The following is a 26,538-nucleotide window of genomic DNA, read 5'->3' as shown; positions in this document are numbered from 1 at the left end:
TGGTAGTTCTGGGTACTGATTTCTCAGGATCTATGCACCCAAATTGCGTGAAAATGTAATCACATGTCAGTTCTAGTATAATGTATTTGTCCAATGAGTACCCGTTTATCTGCATTTCTTCTTGGTGTAGCAATTTTAATGGCCAGTAGTGTAGTAAGTCACTTTTCTTCCCCAGAGTGTTTAGACTTCCATTTTCCCGAATCATACTTAGTTCCTAATAAGCTCTTCAGATGCGTATATTCCTGAAAACAAACATTACTAACTTGCATCTACATCTACATCCATACTCCGCAAGCCACCTGACAGTGTGTGGCGGAGGGTACTCTGAGTACCTCTACGGTTCTCCCTTCTATTCCAGTCTCGTATTGTACGTGGAAAGGAGGATTGTCGGTATGCTTCTGTGTGGGTTCTAATCTCTCTGATTTTATCCTCATGGTCTCTTCGCGAGATATACGTAGGAGGGAACAATATACTGCTTGATTCTTCGGTGAAGGTATGTTCTCGAAACTTTAACAAAAGCCCTTACCGAGCTACTGAGCGTCGCTCCTGCAGAGTCTTCCACTGGAGTTTATCTATCATCTCCGTAACGCTTTCGCGATTACTAAATGATCCTGTAACGAAGCGCGCTGCTCTCCGTTGGATCTTCTCTATCTCTTCTATCAACCCTATCTGGTGCGGATCCCACACTGCTGAGCAGTATTTAAGCAGTGGGCGCACAAGCGTAGTGTAACCTACTTCCTTTGTTGTCGGGTTGCATTTCCTTAGGATTCTTCCAATGAATCTCAGTCTGGCATCTGCTTTACCGACGATCAACTTTATATGTTCATTCCATTTTAAATCACTCCTAATGCGTACTCCCAGATAATTTATGGAATTAACTGCTTCCAGTTGCTGACCTGTTATTTTGTAGCTAAATGATAAGGGACCTATCTTTCTATGTATTGGCATCACATTACACTTGTCTACATTGAGATTCAGTTGCCATTCCGTGCACCATGCGTCAATTCGCTGCAGATCCACCTGAATTTCAGTACAATTTTCCATTGTTGCAACCTCTCGATACACCACAGCATCATCTGCAAAAAGCCTCAGTGAACTTCAATGTTATCCACCAGGTCATTTATGTATATTGTGAATAGCAACAGTGCTATGACACCCCCCTGCGGCACACCTGAAATCACTCTTACTTCGGAAGACTTCTCTCCATTGAGAATGACATGCTGCGTTCTGTTATCTAGGAACTCTTCAATCCAATCACACAATTGATCTGATAGTCCGTATGCTCTTACTTTGTTCATTAAACGACTGTGGGGAACTGTGTCAAACGCCTTGCGGAAGTCAAGAAACACGGCATCTACCTGTGAACCCGTGTCTAAGGCCCTCTGAGTCTCGTGGACGAATAGCGCGAGCTGGGTTTCACACGACCGTCTTTTTCGAAACCCATGCTGATTCCTACAGAGTAGATTTCTAGTCTCCAGAAAAGACATTATACTCGAACATAATACGTGTTCCAAAATTCTACAACTGATCGACGTTAGAGATATAGGTCTATAGTTCTGCACATCTGTTTGACGTCCCTTCTTGAAAACGGGGATGACCTGTGCCCTTTTCCAATCCTTTGGAACGCTACGCTCTTCTAGAGACCTACGGTACACCGCTGCAAGAAGGGGGGCAAGTTCCTTCGCGTACTCTGTGTAAAATCGAACTGGTATCCCAGCAGGACCAGCGGCCTTTCCTCTTTTGAGCGATTTTAATTGTTTCTCTATCTCTCTGTCGTCTATTTCGATATCTACCATTTTGTCAATTGTGCGACAATCTAGAGAAGGAAGCACACTGCAGTCTTCCTCTGTGAAACAGCTTTGGAAGAAGACATTTAGTATTTCGGCCTTTAGTCTGTCATCCTCTGTTTCAGTACCACTCGTTGTTTGTGTTACGTTTAGAAAGAATCATTATATCAGTCGCTATTCAAATGCGAACTGCGCGATTCTTCCACCACGTGGCGCTGCGGAAATAGTTCCAGCTCCATCGTGCTGGAGAAGTCTTGTGTTTTCTCGAATGACGCCGTTAGATCTAGTAAGGTGCTTGCATTATCCATAAAGGATACGCAACGTGCAACGCCATCTATGAGACGACCTTCCCAACATAAACTTGTTGCCATAAATAAAACTAACTGTGGCTTCATGTAAATGTTGTGTAACAGATGGCGATACTTCAGTACTTGAGCCCAGAACGTAACAGTATTTTGCAAAATCGGGACAACATTGGATCTTGTCGAGATGTCGGGGACAAGAAGGTCTATAACAGTAATGGTTCCGACATATCAGGAAGAATGGCAACCCTAGCTAGGCGGAAAACTGCCTTTGAAAATGGACTGATATGTTGCATAGCTCGAGATAAAGGTTAGGATGAAATGTTACAGTCTGACTGAGAGTTGGTGAAACCAATGAATATGACTGGAGGAAAACTAGCTGTGGTGATTGACTAACCTGTAGCGTAGCCCAGTGATCATTTTGAAAACATTGAGGGGTATTTTTGAAATGCCTCGATCCCTGATGTTGTGGTTATGCAGGAACCTGAGAGTACAATTTAAATTTTATGGAATATCCTGTTTTATGCGGCAGTATTCTGCACTACACACTCCACCATGCCGCCACATAATTTCATTTACAACATGCGATGGCATTTATCAAGTACCGTTTTTTCATTGTTTCCGCCATCTTGCCTAAGTATTCTACTCATCATTCATCCATTTGTCGTTGTTCCTTCTCACCATTCACAATGAAAAAAGTTACCAACTACAGGTAGCAGCGGAAAAACTGCCAACACCATAAGTGCACTGATACCTGTATTTTCTGATTCCTACCTTGTATGCCCTAATCAATGCCATCTCCCTGCCCCAAGCTCTTTCTCCCCCACCCACCAGTCCCCAAAGAAATCATAAGAAGAAGAATGACATGAGAGGCTGCGTCTAACTGCTCAGTATTATTAAGACCAGGGATTGTTTAAACAGTTTAGTGGTGGCTTGTATGGTGAGCAGCACAGTAATGTGATTATTGAGTCACAATAGTTTAGTAATGGTGCCATTAGTATAACGTGTTCTCAGATTGATTGATTTTTAAAGACCAGTAGTATTGATTTCAATAGCTATGTAACAGTGGTTTGTATTTGACTAAGTAATATCTTTATTTCTTTCTTTTTTTTAATATTTCAGCCCAGGCACTCCCCAAAACTACTAAATGTTCTGCGTCAGATGCCTCAAAGGAATGGGCCAGATGTGTTCTTCAGTTTCCCTGGCCGAAAAGGCTCTGTGAGTATTCATACATACATTCATACACATACACATACATACACACGTACATACATGTCGACATAACAGCATCAATTTCAGTAACTCTTGAGAGTCGTAAAATGTATTCACTTATGTCATACTTATACGACACACAGATGGTTGCAACAACAAATATTTATTTATCTGCTAATACATATTACTGCAGGTTGCCATAGCTATTTTGTAAGTGTGTAGTAATGGAAATTGAAGACTAGACATAACAATCAAAAAGTGCAAAATTAGTACAGACAATCACTCACCAGCCATTGGATGTAGCATGGCAGTGAACCAGAGTTAAAAGATTGTAAAGTCACTTTGGCTTTTGAGCTCTAGCTCATTTTCTACTATTTGAACTCTCTCTCTCTCTCTCTCTCTCTCTCTCTCTCCTGTCATTCACACACACACACTTACTTTTCTCCCTGTTGACAACAGTAATACACTTGAGTTATATGATACAGTTTACTTTGTAAGAACTGGTATAGTAACACATTAATATTTTTTTTTTCCTTTTTCAGGCCATCGTTCTGCCTCCTCTTGCAAGGTGGCCGTATGAAAATGGTTTTACTTTCACAACCTGGTTCCGTTTAGATCCCATTAACTCTGTAAATATTGAGAGGGAAAAGCCATATTTGTACTGGTATGTCTTTCCTTTTTCACATTTTACATTAAACTGCAATTTCTCCTTTTTCTTTCTTTTATTTTACTATTTCTAAATTCTGAAACTATTGTAATTTTTTTACATAAATTTTCTTTTTATACCAAGAAACTGTAGGCTTTTGCTTTTCATCAAACTTTGTTAATAAAAAGAAAAATAATTTCATTGAAGAAAGATCACACTAAATATTTTCTGAGTATTTGCAAGAACTTAAAACAGTGTGTTAGTCCTAGACCTGTGGGAGAAGGGTTGTCATGTAATACGATCTGGAGGTAGATTATGTAATTTGTTTTGTTGTTGTCCACTTCAATTGTTTTAAGTTATAGTGCCTATAAAATTTCAACACTGTCAAAACATAAATTGCTAACATTTTGTGGCCTATGTAGGTTGACAGAGCTGAGTCACACTAATGTGTCCCAAGTACTTTTTATTTTTTATGTGTGTGTGTTTTTATTAATTTTTCTGACATGTTCCACTTGTTTGAGAATCTCCTAACTGCTGATCTGTTCAACAAACATTGTATGAACACTTCTTTAATATGAATGTTAATCAGTAGGTGAAACTTTTGTGCTTTGCCCAGGATGTCAATTATTAGATCAGATATGCTGTTTAATCCATAGACATAAAGTGAGGAGGTACTCCAGGATACATGCTCTTGAAAGAGAGGAAGGGGTGACAAAGTAATTGGTTGGTTAATTCAGAGATCAGGATGAGAATCATTATTAACAGTTACATATTACAAAGAATGAACTTATATAAGATGAAATGACCAAATATTTCCAGGATAAAGTGGTAGATTCAGTGTTGCTATAAGACATTATATATAAGGGCCATTCAAATGAAACCCGTTCACTAGTGTGAAGTAATGGTAACGATTTTACTAACTCAAAAAATGTTGTTATATACAGTACATATACACAAAAATAGTCACCAAAACTGTTGGCACATTTGTCCCATTTCAACACTAACCGGTTGATTCTTTCCTTGAAGAAACTAGTAGGCTGCTGTCGTATCCTGACCTGGACCCAGTCACAAACTTCATCGTCTGTTGCGAATTGATGTCTGCGAGTAGCTTATTTTAGCAGTTCAAACACTTGAAAGTCACACTGTGAAAGGTCACAACTGTACAGCGGGTGTTCCAGCATTTTACAGTGAAAGTACTTCAATGTCGCCTTCATCACATTGGCAGTGTGCGGACAGGCATTATCGTGGGAAGATAATGCCATTTCACAACATTCCTTGGCGTTTTGACTTGATGGCTGGTCTAAGATTCCGTAAATTGGTTTGATAACACTGGGCATTGATGGTGGTTCCGCGTTCCAGGAATCGACAAGCAGTGGGCCCTTTTGGTCAAAAAAGGAGGAGATATGACCTTACCGGAACTGGTGTGCACAGCCTTTCTTTGGAGGTGTGAAGCCGCATGTTTCCACTACTTGCTCTGACATTTGTTTTCTGGTTCAAAATGGTGACACCATGTTTCGTCGCCTGTGTCAGTACGCAACAGAAAGCTGTGTTTCTCCTCATTAGAACATTGCAGATAACTCAAAGACAGCGCCATTCGAGTACTGTGCTGTTCAGCAGTCACTTGGTGGGAAATCCACAGTGCACAGATTTTTTGAAAGTTCAAGTGTTGATGCATTGTGGTGTGGATGGTGTCTATGCGAATACCCAGTAACTGATGGATCTCGACCATGGTGATTCTGTGGTTGTCCAAGACTAAAGCATTCACTTCCGCAACAATTTCCAGTGTGACGACACTATGAGCCTGTCCATGACGAGCATCCTCTTCCAGTGATTCGCGCCTCTCAAGGAATCATTTGCGCTATTGCATGACACTTTCAACGCAGACTGTACTTACCGTGGACAGCCTTAACCTGTCAAAACATTTCACGGCTTCCTACTACCTCCGCCACCAAAAATTGAATCCCTCCTTGTTCTTGCTTACGTGTCTGCATGTGTGGTAGCGGTCAATAACTTCTGTGACCACCTTCTCTTCAGTGTGGAACCACACTCGTGCTATGCAACATCAAACAGTGCGCACACATCAGTCTCTCTCTACCAATAGATGGCACAACCATACCTGCAGTTAAGTGGTGTCACCTTATGTGCAAGGCAAAAGTAGACACACTGACCAGATTTCATTTGAATACTGTTATAAGTCTGGCATGTGATCTGAATTTGAAGACAAGTGATTCCACAGAATGCATACTGTGATTATTTTAGCTTTCTTTGTGTAACAATTGTCTATAAAGTCCTTGAATTATACATCAAAGATTAATTGGAAAATGAAACCTGTTGTTATCTCCCACTGTCTTAAGAGAGATTGTCACATTATTGTATCTCTGAGAACTTCACAGAAAGGTAAAGAGCATTTTTAGGTGAAATAATATATGTTAAATGCTGCCAGTTTGTATGTTTGTTCTGAAAGACTGTGGCAATACTAGAGTATTTAATCAGATTACCTTTTTCCCCTATACTGTTATCTGCTTTAAAATATCTGTTCTATTTTTTTTATGCATCACTGATCTTTAAAAAATGTAATAATGTGGAAATTAGTTAAGGTAATTTTCATGCTGCAGCAACAGTTACAGAGAAAGTATGGTGTTGCAGTTTGAATGTTACAGACTGTAGCAATAACAAAGATGATATGTGTTTAAAGAGAAACTGCACTATGCAATAACTGGTTCATACGTCCCCTTCTGCTCTGTGGCTTTTCCACCAATAGTTGTTTATTACTGAAAAAATAAACTTTCTCCTTATTTCCATTGCCTTTTAGTTTCAAAACAAGCAAGGGAGTTGGATACTCGGCACATTTTGTTGGAAACTGTTTAGTGCTGACGTCTATGAAGGTGAAAGGGAAAGGTTTCCAGCACTGTGTAAAATATGAGTTTCAACCTAGAAAGGTAAGCCCAGTTCCATGTACATTTTATATTGTAGAAATACTGCTAAAAATTTTTAGTAATGAAGCTTTTTTGCCGTTCACAGTGGTATATGATTGCTATTGTGTATATATACAATAGATGGACAAAAAGTGAAATAAAATGCCTTGTTAATGGACAGTTAGCTTCCAGTACAGAGATGGCATGGTTTGTTTCAACAAATGATGTAAGTTTCATTTTCTCTTGTTGCATCGGTACAAGTGTACAGATTTAATGTGTGTGTGTGTGTGTGTGTAAGAATAATTTTATCAGAAATTTTATTTTTTTCTTACAGCCATTTGACAAGTGCTATATTGGTGCTACTCCAGAACTGGATGAAGAAAGAGTCTTTTGTGGCCAGATGTCAGCAATTTATCTCTTTAGTGAAGCATTAACGACACATCAGATATGTGCTATGCACAGACTTGGCCCTGGCTACAAAGTGAGTAAATCAATTTATTCCATCTTTTGTAATTTTCTAGTTGTATGTTAAGCAAATAGCATTCATTAGCAAATTGACAGTTTACTTAATTTTTTGAATGGGTGTTATTTTTTGTTACTATTAGAATATTGCATATGATATTGCATTTTAAAATTTATTAGAACAACAGTTGTATTTTCATTTAGTGGCACTTCATAGATATTTCATTAATTTAATGTGTATTTGGTTAAATGTTATATATTTTAAAGAGAACTGTAACTCTAATATGCTTTTTAAATAAAATATTGCTACTCTGTTAGTCAGTGTTGTATTTTTTTGCCAGTAACTTTACAATAAAGTGAGAAATATTTCTCTGTCTTGTGTATTTTATTCTTGTGGACAGTTGTTACTCATCAGAATAGCCTCTTTTTACTATGGCACATAAATATCATCTCACAGTGAATATCTCAGAGCATGCATATGTTTGAGATCTTCAAAAAGTCTGTTCAGTGTTTTGTAACTTCATGTATATGTAACAACAGAGAGGAAAGATCGTATGTGAGGTTGTAAGATTTCAGAATTCTAAAGACAGCTGTTGCCAAATTGAACAGAGTACAGTCACATGTAATGTATTCGTGGTATTTTGGGGCGGCTGTGACCCATACCCCTTACCGTCTCTTCATACTTGCAAAGAAGCCTTTGTAATTTTGTGTTAGAAATAAGTGATAATTATCATTGTAATTTGTTACAAACTATGTAGTAATGAGGCAATTTTTATAATGTTGTTGAAAGTTCTGCTATCTTTTGTGTCTGTTGCTGTTGGTATAAAAGACCTTTGAGTACTCAATGAAGTTATCGTAGTTTCCTCTCTTTGATACTTGGATGAAGGTAATAGAATTAGTAGCCAAATATTTTAAACTTTTTAATTGGGCTTTCTTAATTGACACTTTGGAGCTAGGCATTTTTTTTAAACTGTAAATGTTATTCTTTCACTTTTTATCAAGTAAGGCTTATTTAAAGACTATGCCAAACAAAATGACAGTGGCAAACGCTCTGTTCTTCTATTCACAATGACCAGGACTGAAATCCTGGTCTGCCCACTCAGATTTGAGATTTCAGGGACAAATCTGGAGAGGTTCCTTTGAAAATGACATTTCCATTGAAATTGTTTCTCAATAAGAGCCTCTATTCTGCCCTAAACAATTATGTTTTCAATAAACCGTGATCATCCTTACTTACTTGTAAAACACATGTATCATTTGAATGAATTAACTTTCTCATTAACCTCAGGAACCAAGGTAGTTCAGTATTGAAACATATGTAAAAGAATTACACTTAAATCATTACATGGCCATTGTGAATTCCATTAAAAAAAAAAAAAAAAAAATTGCTCAAGAGAATGTCCTGTTTTGCATCTGAAATGCTTTATTAGTTACACTCCATTGATGTTGTGTTAAAATTTTGTCAATGGCTTCTCTCTATTGTCCTAACACTGTCATACTTACGTAAATATTTGTTCACTGTGAAAGGATGACTGAGAATTTTGGTTGATACGTTTTAATCTTTATACAGTTTCGCATGTTTAATATACAGTTACACATAAGTAACAGTTTCCAGTTGCTTTTCCTCAAGACTGTAGCTGTTTTGTTTTCTGATTATCATACACATGATTCCACTCACAAATGGAGTGAGGGAAAAACTACTATCTGTATGCCTCCTATGAATCCTGATTTCTCTTGTGTTGTCTTTGCAGTTCTTATGTGAAATGTTCATTGGCAGCTGTAGAACTTTTCTGTGGTCAGCTGCAAGTGTCTATTCTCTAAATTTTCTCTACTATGTTAAGCAGCAAACCACTATACTGTATTAAAAAATTACAGGATTGTTTTTCCTATTTGTTTACAATAACTTAGAGTTTTCTACATTTAGTGCAAGTGTCATTCTTGAAATTAAATAGAAACCCTGTTGAAGTCTTCTTGTATCCTTCTGCAGTCACTGTATACTACAGCATATGCCATTATTGGGGACAATGAATGAGCAATGTTCAAGCTTGTGTTCTCCTTGATGGGGCAGTGTCTGAATGAAGTTATTTATCAAAATATGCAGCATTGGTAGGTTGGATAGTATTAAATAATTCTCTGAGGCAGAACATGCAGTTCAGTACGTCAAGCATAGGTTCGTCACCATCTACTCACTGTCAAAGAATGCGAGCTATTTTAAGATGATCAAGCCAAGAACACCAACAAGTAAATACATCCACAAATATTACTTCACCCTCACAGTTCACTGAAATGGGCATCAAAAGTCAACTCAGTTTCTGCGAACACTACAAAGATCTAACATCAAGGGTTTCAAGAGGTCGGGAAGAGTAATTAGTAGGTGGCGGCACAACATTTACAACTTAGTCTGATCCTCTAATCAGTTGCAGTTGAATGTCAAGATTGAAGACTTTTTGTTCCCAACTGGAGAAAATATGTAGCAGCTGCACATGTGTATGGAGCACTACTGAGCATAGTGGTGATAGGCTAATGGTATAGTAGTTATCAACATTGGCAGACATGGAGATACAGAGGCCACTCATCTTTTTAAGTAGTGATACCAGTAATACATCCAGTACCCTTCTGTTCTGTTGTAAGCAGTCTGTATTTTTGATTGCTGTTGTTACTTATGGACAGCAATGGTCTTCTCCTTAGTAATCAATTGGTGGACAGCGTGCCACAAAGTGTAAATATCATTTGAATGAAGAGTCTAGTGCACTTTGTGGCTTTGAATTCTTTTGGACATCTGTGAGATTTTCTTGGGCAATATGTTTTAAGTTATGCCAGCACCTAGCGTGTCTTTTCCAGAACTGGAGATTGCTTTTATTTATGAGTGGTAAAATTCCCAAAATACTTCATTATCATCCCTGAATGTAAGCTATACAGATGCAGTGATCACACATTTTTATTAGTTGACAGCAATGGAAAAATTGTCCTATTGTATCATAACTTACACAGACAAGACCTACAAAACATGTCTATCATTATACTTCAGGTTTATGTATTCCATCTGAAAGTATATTCTCTCTTGACTTATTGTAGAGTGAATTGCAAGCCTACACAACTGCAAAATCGTTATAAGTTTTGTGTCTACATCTACATCTACATCTACATCTACATCCATACTGCGCAAGCCACCTGACGGTGTGTGGCGGAGGGTACCTTGAGTACCTCTATTGGTTCGCCCTTCTATTCCAGTCTCGTATTGTTCGTGGAAAGAAGGATTGTCGGTATGCCTCTGCGTGGGCTCTAATCTCTCTGATTTTATCCTCATGGTCTTTTTGCGAGATATATGTAGCAGGGAGCAATATACTGCTTGACTCTTCGGTGAAGGTATGTTCTCGAAACTTTAACAAAAGCCCATACCGAGCTACTGAGTGTCTCTCCTGCAGACTCTTCCACTGGAGTTTATCTATCATCTCTGTAACGCTTTCGCGATTACTAAATGATCCTGTAACGAAGCGCGCTGCTCTACGTTGGATCTTCTCTATCTCTTTTATGAACCCTATCTGGTACGGATCCCACACTGCTGAGCAGTATTCAAGCAGTGGGCGAACAAACGTACTGTAACCTACTTCCTTTGTTTTCGGATTGCAATTCCTTAGGATTCTTTCAATGAATCTCAGTCTGGCATCTGCTTTACCGATGATCAACTTTATATGATCATTCCATTTTAAATCACTCCTAATGTGTACTCCCAGATAATTTATGGAATTAACTGCTTTCAGTTTCTGACCTGCTATTTTGTAGCTAAATGATAAGGGATCTTTCTTTCTGTGTATTCGCAGCACATTACACTTGTCTATATTGAGATTCAATTGCCATTCCCTGCACCATGCGTCAATTCGCTGCTGATTCTCCTGCATTTCAGTACAATTTTCCATTGTTACAACCTCTCGATACACCACAGCGTCATCTGCAAAAAGCCTCCGTGAACTTCCAATGTCATCCACCAGGTCATTTATGTATATTGTGAATAGCAACAGTGCTATGACACTCCCCTGCGGCACACCTGAAATCACTCTTACTTCGGAAGACTTCTCTCCATTGAGAATGACATGCTGCGTTCTGTTATCTAGGAACTCCTCAATCCAATCACACAATTGGTCTGATAGTCCATATGCTCTTACTTTGTTCATTAAACGACTGTGGGGGAACTGTATCGAATGCCTTGCGGAAGTCAAGAAACATGGCATCTACCTGTGAACCTGTGTCTATGGCCCTCTGAGTCTCGTGGACGAATAGCACGAGCTGGGTTTCACACGACCATCTTTTTTTGAAACCCATGCTGATTCCTACAGAGTTGATTTCTAGTCTCCAGAAAAGTCATTCTACTTTAACATAATACATGTTCCAAAATTCTACAACTGATCGACGTTAGAGATATAGGTCTATAGTTCTACACATAGGTTTGACGTCCTTTCTTGAAAACAGGGATGACGCTACACTCTTCTAGAGACCTACGGTACACCGCTGCAAAAAGGGGGGCCAAGTTCCTTTGCGTACTCTGTGTAAAATCGAACTGGTATACCATCAGGTCCAGCGGCCTTTCCTCTTTTGAGTGATTTTAATTGTTTCTCCATCCCTCTGCCGTCTATTTCGATATCTACCATTTTGTCATCTGTGCGACACTCTAGAGAAGGAACTCATCTGATCCACTATACATTTTGGTGAATATTAAATCAAAATTGATGTGTAACACTGTCAAAATTTTGTAGTAATTCTTAATTTTATCTAATGGAAGACTCTTCCTATCTACATACATTCTTAGAGGTAATTGTAAGCCTGTCAGCTACTACATGATGAGTAAATACTGATTAGTTTGCTGCAATAACATGGACATCCTACTATGTGTGGTTTCCTTGCATTTGTCAAAAAGACAGATTATTCTACATTATTTCAGACTTCGTAACAACTTTCAGTGGTTGTTGGATAGTGGCCAGCAAAAAATTTTTATTTATTAATTCTTGCAGTGCATGTCATTTTACGCTTCAAAAATCTTTGTTAAACTGAAAAATATATAATTATTACCATGAGTGCACAATTGAAGTTCACAAGTAGCCCTTAAGGAGACCAGATTGACTTACTTTCATTGAGATTTGTTTGCATGCTTAGTATCGGATGTGTGCTTTTTCAGTAAAATGTGATACAACTTGAGCCTTCTGCCTCTCTTAGAGGTAGACATATCAGCTATATCACCCTAGTTTTCTTGGAGTCATACAACCAGCTGTGATCCTACATTCTATGTTTTACAAACACAAACATATTGTTCACTTCTTGTGTTGTATGCCATATCTTGCAACAAGTATGTGTAATGCACTATCACCATTGTTTGTAACTAAAAAAAGTAAATGAGTACTTCTCTAAGGTTTCAGAATGTGGCCAATGTTTTATTCTTAATTTGCCATAAATGCATATCCTTTTTTTATTTAATGAAATTTTAGTAAACTGCTAGACATTTTTAACATAAATGAATGTGGTTGTAGTAAATGGCAGGCAGAGTGCAGCGAACATAATATGGGTGTTGTACAATGTTACCCACCATTACTTTCATTTATTCAAATTTCTTTTTAATTTCCTGTCATTAATGTAAATACAGGTGGTTAATATTATAGTTCTGTAACAGAGAAATAAGCATATCTTGTTTTTAAAGTAAAGGAAATAAGTACTGTATGTTAGAAATATCATCTATTTTTTATTAGAAGTTAGTCAGTCACATACTTGTCATATAAACTCTGTGTACTACTTTTTTTGGTTAGCTCGTTATTTCAAATAAAATCAAGATATTGAATTTTTGTTTGTTTCTGGGGGGCTAAAATCGCATTCTCCATATAATTATAATAATAATCCATGTTATTTTATCCATATGTTCTACAATATGCATGATTTTCTTTTTTTTTTCCTGTGCTGACCTGCTAACTGCAGTATTGAGTGCCAATATCAGGCAAAGTCAGTAATATTATTTTTTGTTGAAAGTTGTCAGTATTAATTGTATCAAAAGGACAAATTGAGAAAACTGTAAACTTATGAGACAGTATGACTAAGCAGTACTTACCTTCAGGAGGCAAGTGTGTTGATAGACACACATAATCTGTCCTACCTTATGGATAGAATTTCAACTCCAGCACCATCATAAAAGTTGCACCCCTCTCAGTCTGGGATTTAAGTGACCTGCCCTTTCTTACTAACCTCCCACATTCTGTACATCTTTTCTCTCCAAGGAAGGAACGAATGATTCCTAAAACCAGAATAGATTTTTCATCTTTTATATGTGTCTGTCAGACATACTTTGAATTTCACTTCCTGAAGGTAAGTATTGCTCAAAGTCAGTAATAAAGCAGTGCTGTCATGACTGCTTTCAAATAAATGAAAAAAAAGACATCTTCATATTTTTGCTAAAATCTGAGCCTTTGAACTGGTAGATAACTGTTTTAGAATATTTATCATCATCATTATAGTAGTTTAAGCTATTTGTGTTTTAGTCATTGGTGGTTAAACTCATGTGGATATACTTTATATACCTTCACAATTTCAATATCATTGTGTTGAGGAGTTATGAAGAAATAGGGCATGCAACATTTGTGAGATTTGTCAGCTGGAGTGATATGTATGTGCCGAAGTATTAGTAGATGTACCTTGAAAGTGAGAGTAGTTGTCTATGTCCCTTGCAGTGTCAGTTTCGGTTTGACAATGAGTGCAACCTGAGCCTGCCCGACAATCACAAACGGGTGAGTGAGCCGGCCGCTGCAGCCCCCGCCCCTGCCCCCTCACGCATGCTGGACAACCACGCCTTGCTCTCTGTAAGCTTGCACATATTTGTTTGCTATTATGTGTTGACAGTTCACTTCAGAGCACTTGTCATGGGAATAGTGGAATAGTTCTCCTGTGCCCTTCACAATGGCTTGTGGCTCTGTGTTCACATAGTTGGATGACAGATTAAGTTATATGCATAAAATTATCATCTCTTGTTTAAATTCTTAGCTGTTGGTTTAATGCACACTGTATGTGATTCTTGTAGAGTTGGCAATTGGAGTGTATCTACTGTAATTTTGAGCAACTTATTAGATGTATTCTTGTTTGAGAAATGCACTTAGGATTTTTAGTAATTTATTTTGTCTTAGTTACTGTTCTTCACTCTTTGCACTATACATGTTTCATGTTTCTTTTTTTAGAGAATGACACCTAACTTGTACCCTGACTAAAGTCTGAAAGTGAGAGGGTGGAGAGATAGAAAGAGACAGATATACATACATGCATACAGTACTTTCATTATGATGTTGATGTTTTATGTTTGTTTCATAGAGCTGGTACTTGAACAAACATTTGTTGATTGGAATATAATGGGAAATGTGATAAATACAAATATCGTTTCACAACGGATTGCCTGAATATGTATGATTCAATTTTTGATACCATTTTCTCTGGTAGTTTCTTTGCAACTCATGTGTTGCCATAGGTGAACTGTTGTTGCAAGGAAAACTTTGTTTTTGGTTGTAACTGGTTTTAGTCTACATAGCTCATTTGTGTCAGACTAATTTGTAACTCTGTTTTGGGTTAAGGCATATATCATCTATATTATCACCAGATACCAGTAGAATAAGTCTGTGTGTTACAAGTCTTAGAAGGATTTTCCCTTTCTTTAGTAAATTGAATATTTATACTTCACGTGTGTTGTACAGTATCATATTATGTTTAGTACTGTATACAATAACATAATATTTATATTTGAGAAAGCTGACCATAGAAAAAGGGCTCCATTCTGGTGTACTGTTTCTAAGTAACTGAAATCAGACATCTAACTAAAAGCTTTGCTTTGAGCTTTTTTTGCATAGCCTAATATTTTTTGTACAGTGCTTTCATTGTGAGTAATTGGAGATCCAGTGCATAGCTTTGTATTTGATTGTAGATTTATAAATCATGTTACTTAATTACATAAATATTTTATGCCCTCGTGTCATCTCATTCATCTTGTGTACATAATTAAATGAAAACTTCTTGAGATAAGCCACAGCCTTGTGACATAAATTTTCAATATGAAATTTTGTTCACATTGATTAATTTTCCTTATTAGAAACTACTTTCCTTCTAGGTGTTGTATGATGGAAAACTGTCAAGTGCCATTGTGTTCATGTACAATCCTGTAGCAACAGACAGCCAATTGTGTTTGCAGTCTGCCCCAAAAGGCAATATTTCGTATTTTGTACATACTCCTCATGCGCTTATGCTACAGGTAAGACAAAGGGTTTGTATTTTACAGCTATGTGAATCTAATTGTTATAATGATTCAGGAGTTTGATATCTGGTTATTATTTATTTCAGGATGTCAAAGCAGTCATTACTCATTCCATCCACAGTACTCTTAATTCTATAGGGGGAATTCAAGTCCTGTTTCCACTGTTTTCACAACTTGATATGCCTTATGACTGTGGTGTTGGAGCAACAGATACCAAGAAAGACTCTTCACTGTGGTATGTCTGTTTCTTGAGTGTTTGGTTCAATTGAGTAAATGCTGCTCCTTTTTTTGCTATTGTATTGTGATACTTTAACAAAACAATCTGGAATAAAATTTCAGTTTGGTTCATGTTCACTTGTGTGTTAAGTTACATCATATTTGTCAGTATTTGCAGTCCAATATTTGCCTCTGGTAGCACCAGCGACTTTACATCTGTAGCATGATTGCAGCAGTTGTACAGTGATCCATATTACTAATAGATTATCCCCAAACTTGATATCACTTGCCCTTATCCAATGGCATCCACGGGCAAGAAAAGTTTGATATTCAGTTGCCATCATAATCTACTCAGGAAGAGGTATAATGTTAAAAGACAAGTAATAAGTATAAGACAAGTTTTTCAGTCAGAAACTGCACGCTTGTCTTGAGGTAGCAAAACTGGACTTAATTCCTCCGGTATTTGAAAATGAGAGCACTTAGCAACTTCAAATACATGTTACACATCATTTCAAACATCTGCAAAACTTTGCTCACGGACCCTCCCTCCTCACAAGGTGATGGGAGGGAAAAAATTTTTAAGGTACCTGTTCATTTTCAAGCTGACCGGCGTTGAAGTGCTTATCAAACCAGAGTTTCATTGGATAATGTCCACACAATGTGCAGTCATGAAAAAGGTATGGAGTGGTCTTACAACATGTATGACACATTCAACAGATGAAGTAGCACTAAATGCTGTGTCTGTTCTACAATGATGTGTTTTGAGGACAATTTTTAAGTATATCAGTGGAATTTTGCTTTGATAAAAACTTTTAGTGCAAGTGTGTTTTGCAAATAAATTGCTATATTTGAAACTAGTGACCAGTATGTAGTAAATATAACTCTAAGAGTAATTTAAATAAAGAGTTATCATAATGAAGTTGGAACTACATAAAAATTTTAATGCTTACTACATTTTCAATGTTCATGCAGTAAAACTTCAGCATCAGGTATGATGTTTTAATTTATTTCTTCTTTACTACTGATTCAATTTGCAACACAATTTGCAGACAGTATCCACATATATCATTGAATGTACCTGCAATGTTATATCAGTATATGACACACAGTTCTGGAGATGCAACAACATACATTTTGAGATGCTATAAGTCTTTTTGTAAAATGATATTGTAGGAAAGTTCTACTTTTGCATTAAAGCAAACCACTCACTGAAAAGCAGAAGCGTTCAGTCATCAACAGGCACAGCCACAAAAAGAAACAAAACTCAATTGCTTTCAGAATATCCCTTTTTCGAGCTAGAGTACAAATGTACTTTGAAGTATGCCTGTCAACAACTCGACGCTTGTGATTTTCGGTAAATGTTTCCTTTAATCCTAAAATATGTTAAGTAAACCAATATTTGAAGCTATTTTATACATGGAAGTCTGACACTGGTCCCCATCAGATCACTGAAGTTAAGCAGTGTTGGGCTGGGCTAGCACTTGGGTGTTTTACCGTCCTGTCTGCTGAAAGCTGTTGGCAAGCAGGATGCACTAAGCCCTTGTGATGACAATTGAGGAGCTACTTGGTAGAGGAGTAGTGGCTGTGGTCACAAAAACTGTCAGTGTCCGGGAAAGCGATGTGGTGACTATATGACCCTCCATATCCACATCTAGTGACACCCATGGGCTGAGGATGACATGGTGAACACCTAGTACTGTTGGGCCTTCAAGGTCATATTTATACAGAACATTAATTTGTGGAAGTAAACCAGTTTCTATTATAAACGAATGCTGTTATTGAAATTTGTAGTGGTAGTTAATAGTAAATGCAACATGATGTAACACCTGCAATTCATGACTCTTGACTGTGCATTTACGACTCTTAACTGTGCATTTATAGTTTAAAAAAGTCGAACAATGGAAAATCCAGGATGGGGTAATGACCGTATTATGAAAAGAATAGATTGCTATTCACCATATATTGGAGATGTTGACTCACAGACAGGCACTACAAAAAGACTGCTAAACAAGTAAGCTTTCTTCCGAAAGGCCTTCTTCTGAAGTCGACAACACACACACACACACACACACACACACACACACACACACACACACACACACACACACACACACCACTCTGGCTCTCTAATGTATTTGAGTGAGGAGTAAGTTGGAGAACTGGTTCCTCAGGCAAATTCGATACTGACATGAAAAGCATTGGAAAAGTGGCATGCAAGATATTTACAGGGTACTCAAAAAAAAGTATCGAATACTTTGAGCGGTGGTAGTATTCATCAAAACAAGAAAAATAAGTCCAGTAAACATGGGTCTGGAAATGCATATTTTGTCCAGTAAACACATGTTTACAGAAGGTGTTCAACACGGTATCCATTCATGACAGTGCATCCCTCTGCCCTCCAGCCTAAGAAATGACGTGTCCTTTGAAGTGTACCTGGTTGTTGTTGCACCTGCTGTCATGCATCAAAGACCAACTCCTTCAGGTGCCCCCATAACCAAAAGTTGAGGGAACTGACATCTGGGGAACAAGCAGGCTGAGATGTGGGGCCCCTCCAACCAACCAAGCGGTACTGAAATGTCTGTGTCAGATGTTCACACACATTGTTATGAATTTTTGCTGGTGCACAATTATATGTGAATCACATTTGTATTCATTACTGCAGTGGCACAGCATCCAGTATGGTAGGCAATTTGTTAAAGAGAAAGTCCAGGTAATGCATCCCAGTTAAGCTCTGTGGTAGTATGTATAGCCCTATTAATCTGTAGTCAAGTACACCTACCCATATGTTGATCGAGAATTTTTCATGATGCCCACTTTCCTGAATTGCTTGGGGATCTACATCTGCCCATACATGCTGGTTATGGAAATTCACAGCGTGTCTCGTGTGAACCTGTCTCATCAGTTAATGAGACCTTGGATTTAACTATGAATCTCCAGCAGACTTCTGGAGCAGCCATTCACAAAACCACGGTCTGGTATGATGATCCTGTGGCTTAGGGTCTGAATGCACTGTTGTTGTGGGTACGGTAACTGTTCATGAAGTAGGTAGAGTACTGTAAATAAGACATCACAATACCCTGCTGGCACATTTGACGGAGTGCCAATGCTAAGATTCTACTAATATCTGCAACAAAGCATCACACGGCCCTTCCTGTAATCAAATGTTTATTTAGGAAACAAATGTTTTCTGGACCCATGTTTATGGGAATTATTTTTCTTGTTTGGAAGAGTACAGCCATCTCTTAAAGTATTTGACACTTTTTTTGAACAAACTGCATTTATAAGCCTGGAAGACTTTGCTTGCAAAATAGGCATTGAGTAACTACAGATACTCACCAGTGAAGGTACTGTGCAGCTGAAAAGCATATTGACAAGTAGAATATGGTCACCCAGATCCTTCTTCAGGTAAGCTGGGGCATTGTGTTGTAGTGTGTGTGTGTGTGTGTGTGTGTGTGTGTGTGTGTGTGTGTGTGTGTGTGTGTGTGTGTGCGCGCGTGTGTGCGTGTGCGCGTGTGCGTGTGCGCGCACTGAAGAACAAAAGTCTTGTTTTATAAGGATGTGTGAGTTATGTACAGTGATGTTTTGTTTAGATTGCTTTACAAACATATTAGCTGACAAATCTTGTACATAGAAACTCTGCTACTTTCAAAGAAACCACTGTGTCTTCACTTATACTCTAATTGTTTTACATGTTAGCAAGTACAAATGTAACTACAGGAAAACCCCCTTTCTACACTTTTCAGTGGAGCGACACAAAAATGTGTAAAATGCAGGAAAGTGTAAAATACAAGAAAGCATAGGAAACACAAGTGAAAGTGAATAAATTACTCTTACTGTCATTCTCTTTATATTGTTCAAAATACAGAATTAAAACAATTTAAATTTTGCCTATTTAAAAAATCTGAAATAATTAATTATTTTCCTTTGTCTCTAACATCAGTTAGCTCTAGTTGTTTCTCCACAGTATACAAAGCATGAAATGCATTATCACCACCTGATGCACTACCAATGTGCTGCCTCAAAATATTAGTAGCTTTCATAGATTCTCTACTATTGGGCACAACTGATTCTTATCATATCATCTTGTTTGGTAATGGTATTATCTACTGTTGACACCTCTGAAGGGACGACTGAAACACCGACACTGACATACGTAAATGTAGATGAAACATAGACAGTAAGCTTATCGCAGAAAAATCTGTAGTCTCAGACAAATCTCCTTCCAGTGGTGTGTGTGTGTGGTGTGTGTGTGTGTGTGTGTGTTTTCTTTTATTTTATTTTATTTATTTATTTATTTATTTATTTATTTATTTATTTATCCATCCGTAGACAATCAGGATTGTATGGATGTTGTCAACATGAGTATATACAATAGGTACACAAATTTATAATTGTCACAATCGGAATTCATGAATATTATAACAAGATGCATTTTTAAACCACTTAATCACACAGTTGCTAATTTTTACATATTTCTATGCATTCACATAATCTCAAGTAATCATTGACAGTATAAAAGCACTTTTCTGAGAGAGATTTTTTTAGCGATTTCCTCAGGTTATCTATTTTGCTTATGTCTTTGATCCCTTGTGGAAGTTTATTGTCTAATTTAATTCCATTATATAACATGCTATTTTGAGTTTTTGATTTGTTTTTCGTATAGAGGTGTAAGTGTTGTCTGTGTCTGGTGTCATGTGCATGTATGGAACTGTTTATCGGGAACTGGTCAATGTGTCTTTTTATGTATATTACTGTCTGCAAAATGTATTCACACGGAACTGTCAATATACGCAAAGATTTAAATAACTCTGTGCAATGGGATCTACTGCTACTTTTTGTTATGATTCGTACGGCCCATTTTTGCAACTTAAATATTGTTTGTCTGTTCTGCTCTGTTGATCCCCAGAAGGTTATGCCATAACTAATTATAGAGTGGACATACGCAAAATATGCAGTTCTAGTACACCGGCTACTACACACTGAATTTATAATCCTAAGTGCATAGCATGCTGAAACTATTCGCTTTCCAAGTACCGCAGTGTGCTTGGTCCAATTTAGTTGAGAGTCTACATGCATGCCTAAAAATTTTGTTGATGGTACACATTCTATGTGCTCGTCATTAACTTTTAGCTTGCTACTGTTCGGTTTTCTGTTTAAGTGGAAGCTAATACTGTTGGTTTTTTTTACATTTAGGGTTAATTTATTAGTCTCTATCCATTGGCATACATGCTTAAGTGTTTCCTCAGCTTTTTCATTGAGTGCACTTGGCGACTCAGCTTTGATTAGGATGTTACTGTCATCAGCAAACAGTACTGATTCACCATGTTTGACACTTTGTGGAAAATCGTTTATGTATATTAAAAAGAGGATTGGGCCCAGCACACTTCCTTGGGGGACTCCTATGTTGATGTATTCTGGGTTTGAAAGGTGTGAAAAGGTGTGATTGGAGTTGGTTTGAGTGATCTCCACCTGTTGGACCCTGTTTTGCAGGTATGAATAAACCACATGTTTGTTACTCCTCTTACTCCTAGTGCATTTAGTTTGTTTAGCAAAATTGTGTGGTCTACCGTGTCAAATGCTTTGGTCAAATCAAGGAAGATCCCTGTTATGTGGTCTCCTTTGTCTAGTGCTTCGAGGATAACATTTGAGAAGTGAGCTACAGCTGAATTTGTGCTTTTGCCAGCCCGGAAACCAAATTGCTCTTTACTCAAAAGATTGAACTTTGTTAAGTACCCCATGAGCCTGTTTTTCATTATGGTCTCTATGACTTTTGAAAAGGATGACAGTAATGAGATTGGTCTGTAGTTTTCTATGATTTCTGGGTCACCTTTCTTATATATAGGTAGGATTTTTGCATGCTTTAGTATTTCTGGGAAGCAACCCATGGAGAAGGATTCATTGATGATGTGCACTAATGGGTCTTTGATGTTGTCTACGCAGTCCTTCAGTAAGCACACAGGTATTTCATCTATGCCTGCTGAATTTTTACATTTTAGGTTACTCACAACATTGGATACTTCTTCTGCTGTGGTTGGTCGTAGCATCATTGTGTGTGCTATTTTGTTCAGAGTTTGTGATTGCTTTGTTTTGTTGAACTTCTGTTGCAGTCTGGTAGCTATGTTACTGAAATATTGATTGGAAAAGTTTGCTAGTTTTTTGGGATCATTTATTTTGGTATCATTGTGCTGAAACTGTATGTTTACTGGCTTTAATTTTTTCCTATTAGTTTCTTGTTTGGTGATTTTCCATGCTGCTTTGATTTTATTACTGGCTTTTTCTATAAATTTGTCATTTTGGTACCTTTTAGCCACTAACAATACTTTTCTATAGATCTTTCTGTATCTATGATAATAGTTATGAAATGCTGAATCATTACGGTAGTTTTTCATTGAGCTAAGGTGCTTGAGCGTTTCAGCAGATTTCCTTATCCCATTGGTTACCCAGCTGTTGTTGTTGCATGATTTTGTGATTCTTAGAACTTTAGGGAACACTTCTTCAAACCTGAATTTAAATACTGACAGAAACTTTGAAAACTTCCCATTTATAGTAGGTTCTCTGTACACTTCCTCCCATGTTTCACTGTTAAGTAGTGCAGCAAATAGAGCTCTTTTTGACTTAGAGAAAACCCTACTGTACTTGTGTATTTTAGTGTTATTATCTAATTCTATACCCAATTTTAATAACTGACTGGAATGGTCTGTGATGCCAAGGTCATCTATGACAACGTCACATCTATCTTTCTCTATGTCTGTTAGCATATGGTCAATACTTGAAGCTGAATGTCTGGTTATCCTAGTGGCAGTGTTAATTAATGGTGATACACCATAGGCATACATAATGTTCAGAAAATTATTGTACAACATATCTGGGTTCATCATGTTAATGTTTAGATCTCCACAAATGATAATTTTGCCTTTGGGGCTGGAGACCATATCTAATGCTTGGGTTAACTTTGTAGTGAATGTGTCCATGTCACCACTGGGAGCACGATAAATACATAGTACTGTTAGTCTTTGGAATACATCTAGGTTTTTTATATCTAAAGCAGATATTTCTATGTGTTTATCTTCACTTAATGCCATGACGTCATTCCTAATTTTATACATAATCCCCTCTTTCACGTATATGCATGATCCACCACATTTCATAGTGTTTCTACTGTAATGACAGGCTAGAATGTATGAATGTAGTGCTACATTTGATAATTCTGAACCGTTACACCAATGTTCTGTTAAGCAAACAAGTGAGCTGTCAATAGACTGCAGTTCCACTTCTAATTGTTGCACTTTGTTTCTTATGCATTGCATATTTTGGTGGAAGACTGAGAAGCACTGAGCACTGCTTACCTTGTAGTCTTTACATTTCTCTTGCCTTGGTCTAAAAAATCCTTTTGGTGATGGGGTGTTATGGTTATCCTACTGATTGATGGACTGGCCACTGTTTCTTCCGTTGGATCCTCACATTTTCTCGCTGTTTTTGTTGAAGATGATTCTGGCGCTGCCTCTTCTTGTTCAAGTGATGATCCTGGCTGCATTGATGCTGTGGCTGCGACTGACTTACTAGTTATGCAGCTGTTAAGGTGTTTTCGTATTTCCTTGATAGAAACTGGCTGTATTGCAATTGTATTTCTTACAGCATGGTCGTCTTTTTGTATTAGTTTTGTCAGCATTTTGCTAATGCACGACTTCCCAGCGCTGTTATAGTGTTTACCATGTTTCGTGAACAGTTCTCTTGAATTGGGAAGCTCAAAGAATGTTACGTTTTGATAATACTTGCATATTTTACGAATTTGTCTATTTATTTTTGTAAGCTCCAAATTTACGATTGAGTTGTCCTGCAGGTCGTTTCTATGAGGCATGCTTGTGACTACGATATTCGGCACTTTGAGGTTCAGTAGTGTTGTTTTTAGACATTGTGTGGCAAATTTACCCTCGTTTCGGTATACATCGTTGCTTCCACCCATGATTATGACCGTGTCATTCTTAGATAACTCATTTAGTGAATTACTGTTTTTCGTTATCTCGGTCAAAGGCACGCTTGGCTTAGTTATTCCTGCGGCCGTAAATGATGAACTGTATTCATTCATTTTCTCGGCGATTCTCTTGGCGTGACTATCTCCAAGCACAAGAACTCGTTTTTTGTAGTTCCTTGTTTTATTAGTTGTAAAAATTTTCCTGACTGTGCACTTTATTGGACGTTTAGTCACTGATTCTGGTTCATCCCTATTTGCTGTTTTATTACAGTCTTCGTCTAGAACCAAGTATTTATTTGATAGCGGTATCACCGAAGCTGTACTTGCTGTTTGTTTACATGCTTTAGTCGGCACACGCCACGTTTTTTGCGTGGAAAGATCTTCTACGACATCTTGTGCTAGGCTTGCGGTTTTATTACAGTCTTCGTCTATAACCAAGTATTTATTTGATAGCGGTATCACCGAAGCTGTACTTACTGTTTGTTTACATGCTTTAGTCAGCATCGGCACTCGCCACTTTTTTTGCGTAGAAAGATCTTTTATGGCATCTTGTGCTAGGCGATGATTTTGCTCCAATCCTTGGTATTTTATTTCCAGTTCTTGATAATCCTTCTGGAGTTCTTGGTATTTTGTTGTTATAGTCACTAAATCGTCTGATAGAACCCTTATTATTGTTTCTTTTGATTTTAGTGTGTACAGTGTTTCATTTTTCGCGGCACTCGTAAGGCACTGACGGCATGTCCAATCATGATCGTCTTTTATATACTTCAGATTCACTTTTACGCATTTATCGTGGTACCACGACTTGCACTCGATACACAGGATACCATGCTTAACCTTTTTTTACACAAATTTTGCACACATCACTATCACTTTTTATGGAAATTGAGACATCATTACACGAGGAGGGTTTACCCGGCGCCATCTGTGAACTTAAATCCTGCTTTCATGAAACAGTCAAAAATAGTCAAAGAGTTACAGCACTTTATGTTTTGACTGCATAATACATCACAAAACATAGCATCCAAAAGCGATATGATCATAGATTTTGGGTCCATGCCATTATCATGCATAAGTATAGTCTTTGTGATAAGCATTTTTCTGTATTTACATTGAAATGAATGGGTGATTCTCAAATGCAACAGTTGAAGCTCCCATGTACAGTTAAGAAGCAGGCACACTAACTTCATATTTCTGAGCTGCAGATTGTCAGGGAGGGGTGGACATGTCAAGTTCCAGCATTATTTTCCTACTTTTGTCCCCCTGTGCATGCATGGTGCATGTGAAGACAGAACTGGTCATCCATGCAGTGCTGTTGGAATAGTAATTAGTGGGCAGGGTTCTCACATTTTTGAAACGCTTTGGCTTTTTAAGTATAACAGTTACTAATGGAGGTAATTTTTCAGATGCTTTAGTATTGACCATAAGTGAAACAGTGGTTAATCAGAATGAGATTTTCACTCTGCAGCGGAGTGTGTGCTAATACGAAAGTTCCTGACAGATTAAAACTGTGTGCTGGACCGAGACTCGAACTCGGGACCTGCCTTTCACGAGCAAGTGCTCTACCAACTGAACTACTCAAGCACTACTCACGCCTCGTCCTCACAGCTTTACTACTGCCAGTACCTCGTCTCCTACCTTCCAAACTTTACAGAAGCTCTCCTGCGAACCTTGGAGAACTAGCACACCTGAAAGAAAGGATATTGCGGAGACATGGCTTAGCCACAGCCTGGGGTATGTTTCCAGAATGAGATTTTCACTCTGCAGCGGAGTGTGCACTGATACGAAACTTCCTGGCAGATTAAAACTGTGTGCCGGACCGAGACTCGAACTCGGGACCTTTGCCTTTCGCGGGCAAGTGCTCTACCAACTGAGCTACTCAAGCACGACTCACGCCCCGTCCTCACAGCTTTACTACTGCCAGTACCTCGTCTCCAGTCAGTTGGTAGAGCTCTTGTCCACGAAAGTCAAAGGTGCCGAGTTCGAGTTTTAATCTGCCAGGAAGTTTAGTGCTTACTCAGTTTCCCACTGTGGCAATCCTTGTCTTTGAAACATAAAATCTTATTTGATAATATGTTATGAAGTCCAATTTTGGCAACATTAAAAATATTTTTTGTATCATAGTCTTTAAATATATTTTACAGTTCTTTTTTCCATTACTCCACAGTTACACTATCAAAACTTAAATTTTCACCTCAGTATGTTGTGAGTTTTAAATTGATTGATCTGACTGTACAATGCCATGAAGTTGGTGATCCCCATTCTTGCAGTGAACTGAAATGCCTTTTCTCTCAGTACCGTATTCACTCGAATCTAAGCCGCACTTTTTTTTCCGGTTTTTGGAATCCAAAAAACCGCCTGCGGCTTAGAATCGAGTGCAAAGCAAGCGGAAGTTCTTAAAAATGTTGGTGGGTGCTGCCACAACTTAGTTCTGCCGTCGAATATATGTAGCGCTACACAGGCATGCTTTGTAGGCACAAAGATAAATACTGGCGCCAAAACCTCTGCGTCAGTAAATAAATTTAAAAAAAAAAAAAAAAAAGGTGGAAGACAAGCTTTTTGTCTCCGCGCTGATTTTTGACCACTGCATTTTTATACATTATCCAACGAAGTAAATACAAATTCCGTATTGTTCATCTTTGAATGTAGCAGCATTTCAATGTACTACGAAAACCCGACTGGCAAGAATGTTTAGGATGTTTGTCAATATGGCCATCTGTACATTCTGAATTTTTTCCTATCTGTGGGAAGAGATGGTTG

General features: G+C 37.8%; 1 protein-coding gene across 6 annotated transcripts in view; it reads left to right on the top strand.

Annotated features, from left to right (window-relative positions):
* Nucleotides 1–26,538, top strand: part of LOC126281932 (neurobeachin) — a 2,071,601-nt gene that overhangs the window by 1,121,783 nt on the left and 923,280 nt on the right. For 4 of the 6 annotated variants that reach the window (XM_049981272.1, XM_049981274.1, XM_049981273.1 and 1 more), the window contains exons 5-12: nt 3,212–3,307; nt 3,844–3,965; nt 6,760–6,886; nt 6,969–7,088; nt 7,197–7,343; nt 14,029–14,157; nt 15,447–15,587; nt 15,677–15,825. In XM_049981272.1, coding sequence (XP_049837229.1) covers nt 3,212–3,307; nt 3,844–3,965; nt 6,760–6,886; nt 6,969–7,088; nt 7,197–7,343; nt 14,029–14,157; nt 15,447–15,587; nt 15,677–15,825 — 1,031 coding nt within the window. The remainder of the gene's footprint in view (nt 1–3,211; nt 3,308–3,843; nt 3,966–6,759; nt 6,887–6,968; nt 7,089–7,196; nt 7,344–14,028; nt 14,158–15,446; nt 15,588–15,676; nt 15,826–26,538) is intronic. The other 2 variants (XM_049981271.1, XM_049981275.1) reach the window with 2 other exon arrangements.

The sequence above is a fragment of the Schistocerca gregaria genome, chromosome 7 (genome assembly GCF_023897955.1).
Source record: "Schistocerca gregaria isolate iqSchGreg1 chromosome 7, iqSchGreg1.2, whole genome shotgun sequence".
Classification (NCBI taxonomy): domain Eukaryota; kingdom Metazoa; phylum Arthropoda; class Insecta; order Orthoptera; family Acrididae; genus Schistocerca; species Schistocerca gregaria.
Note: the sequence above shows the minus strand (reverse complement) of the source record. Positions and strands in the feature narration are given on the sequence as shown.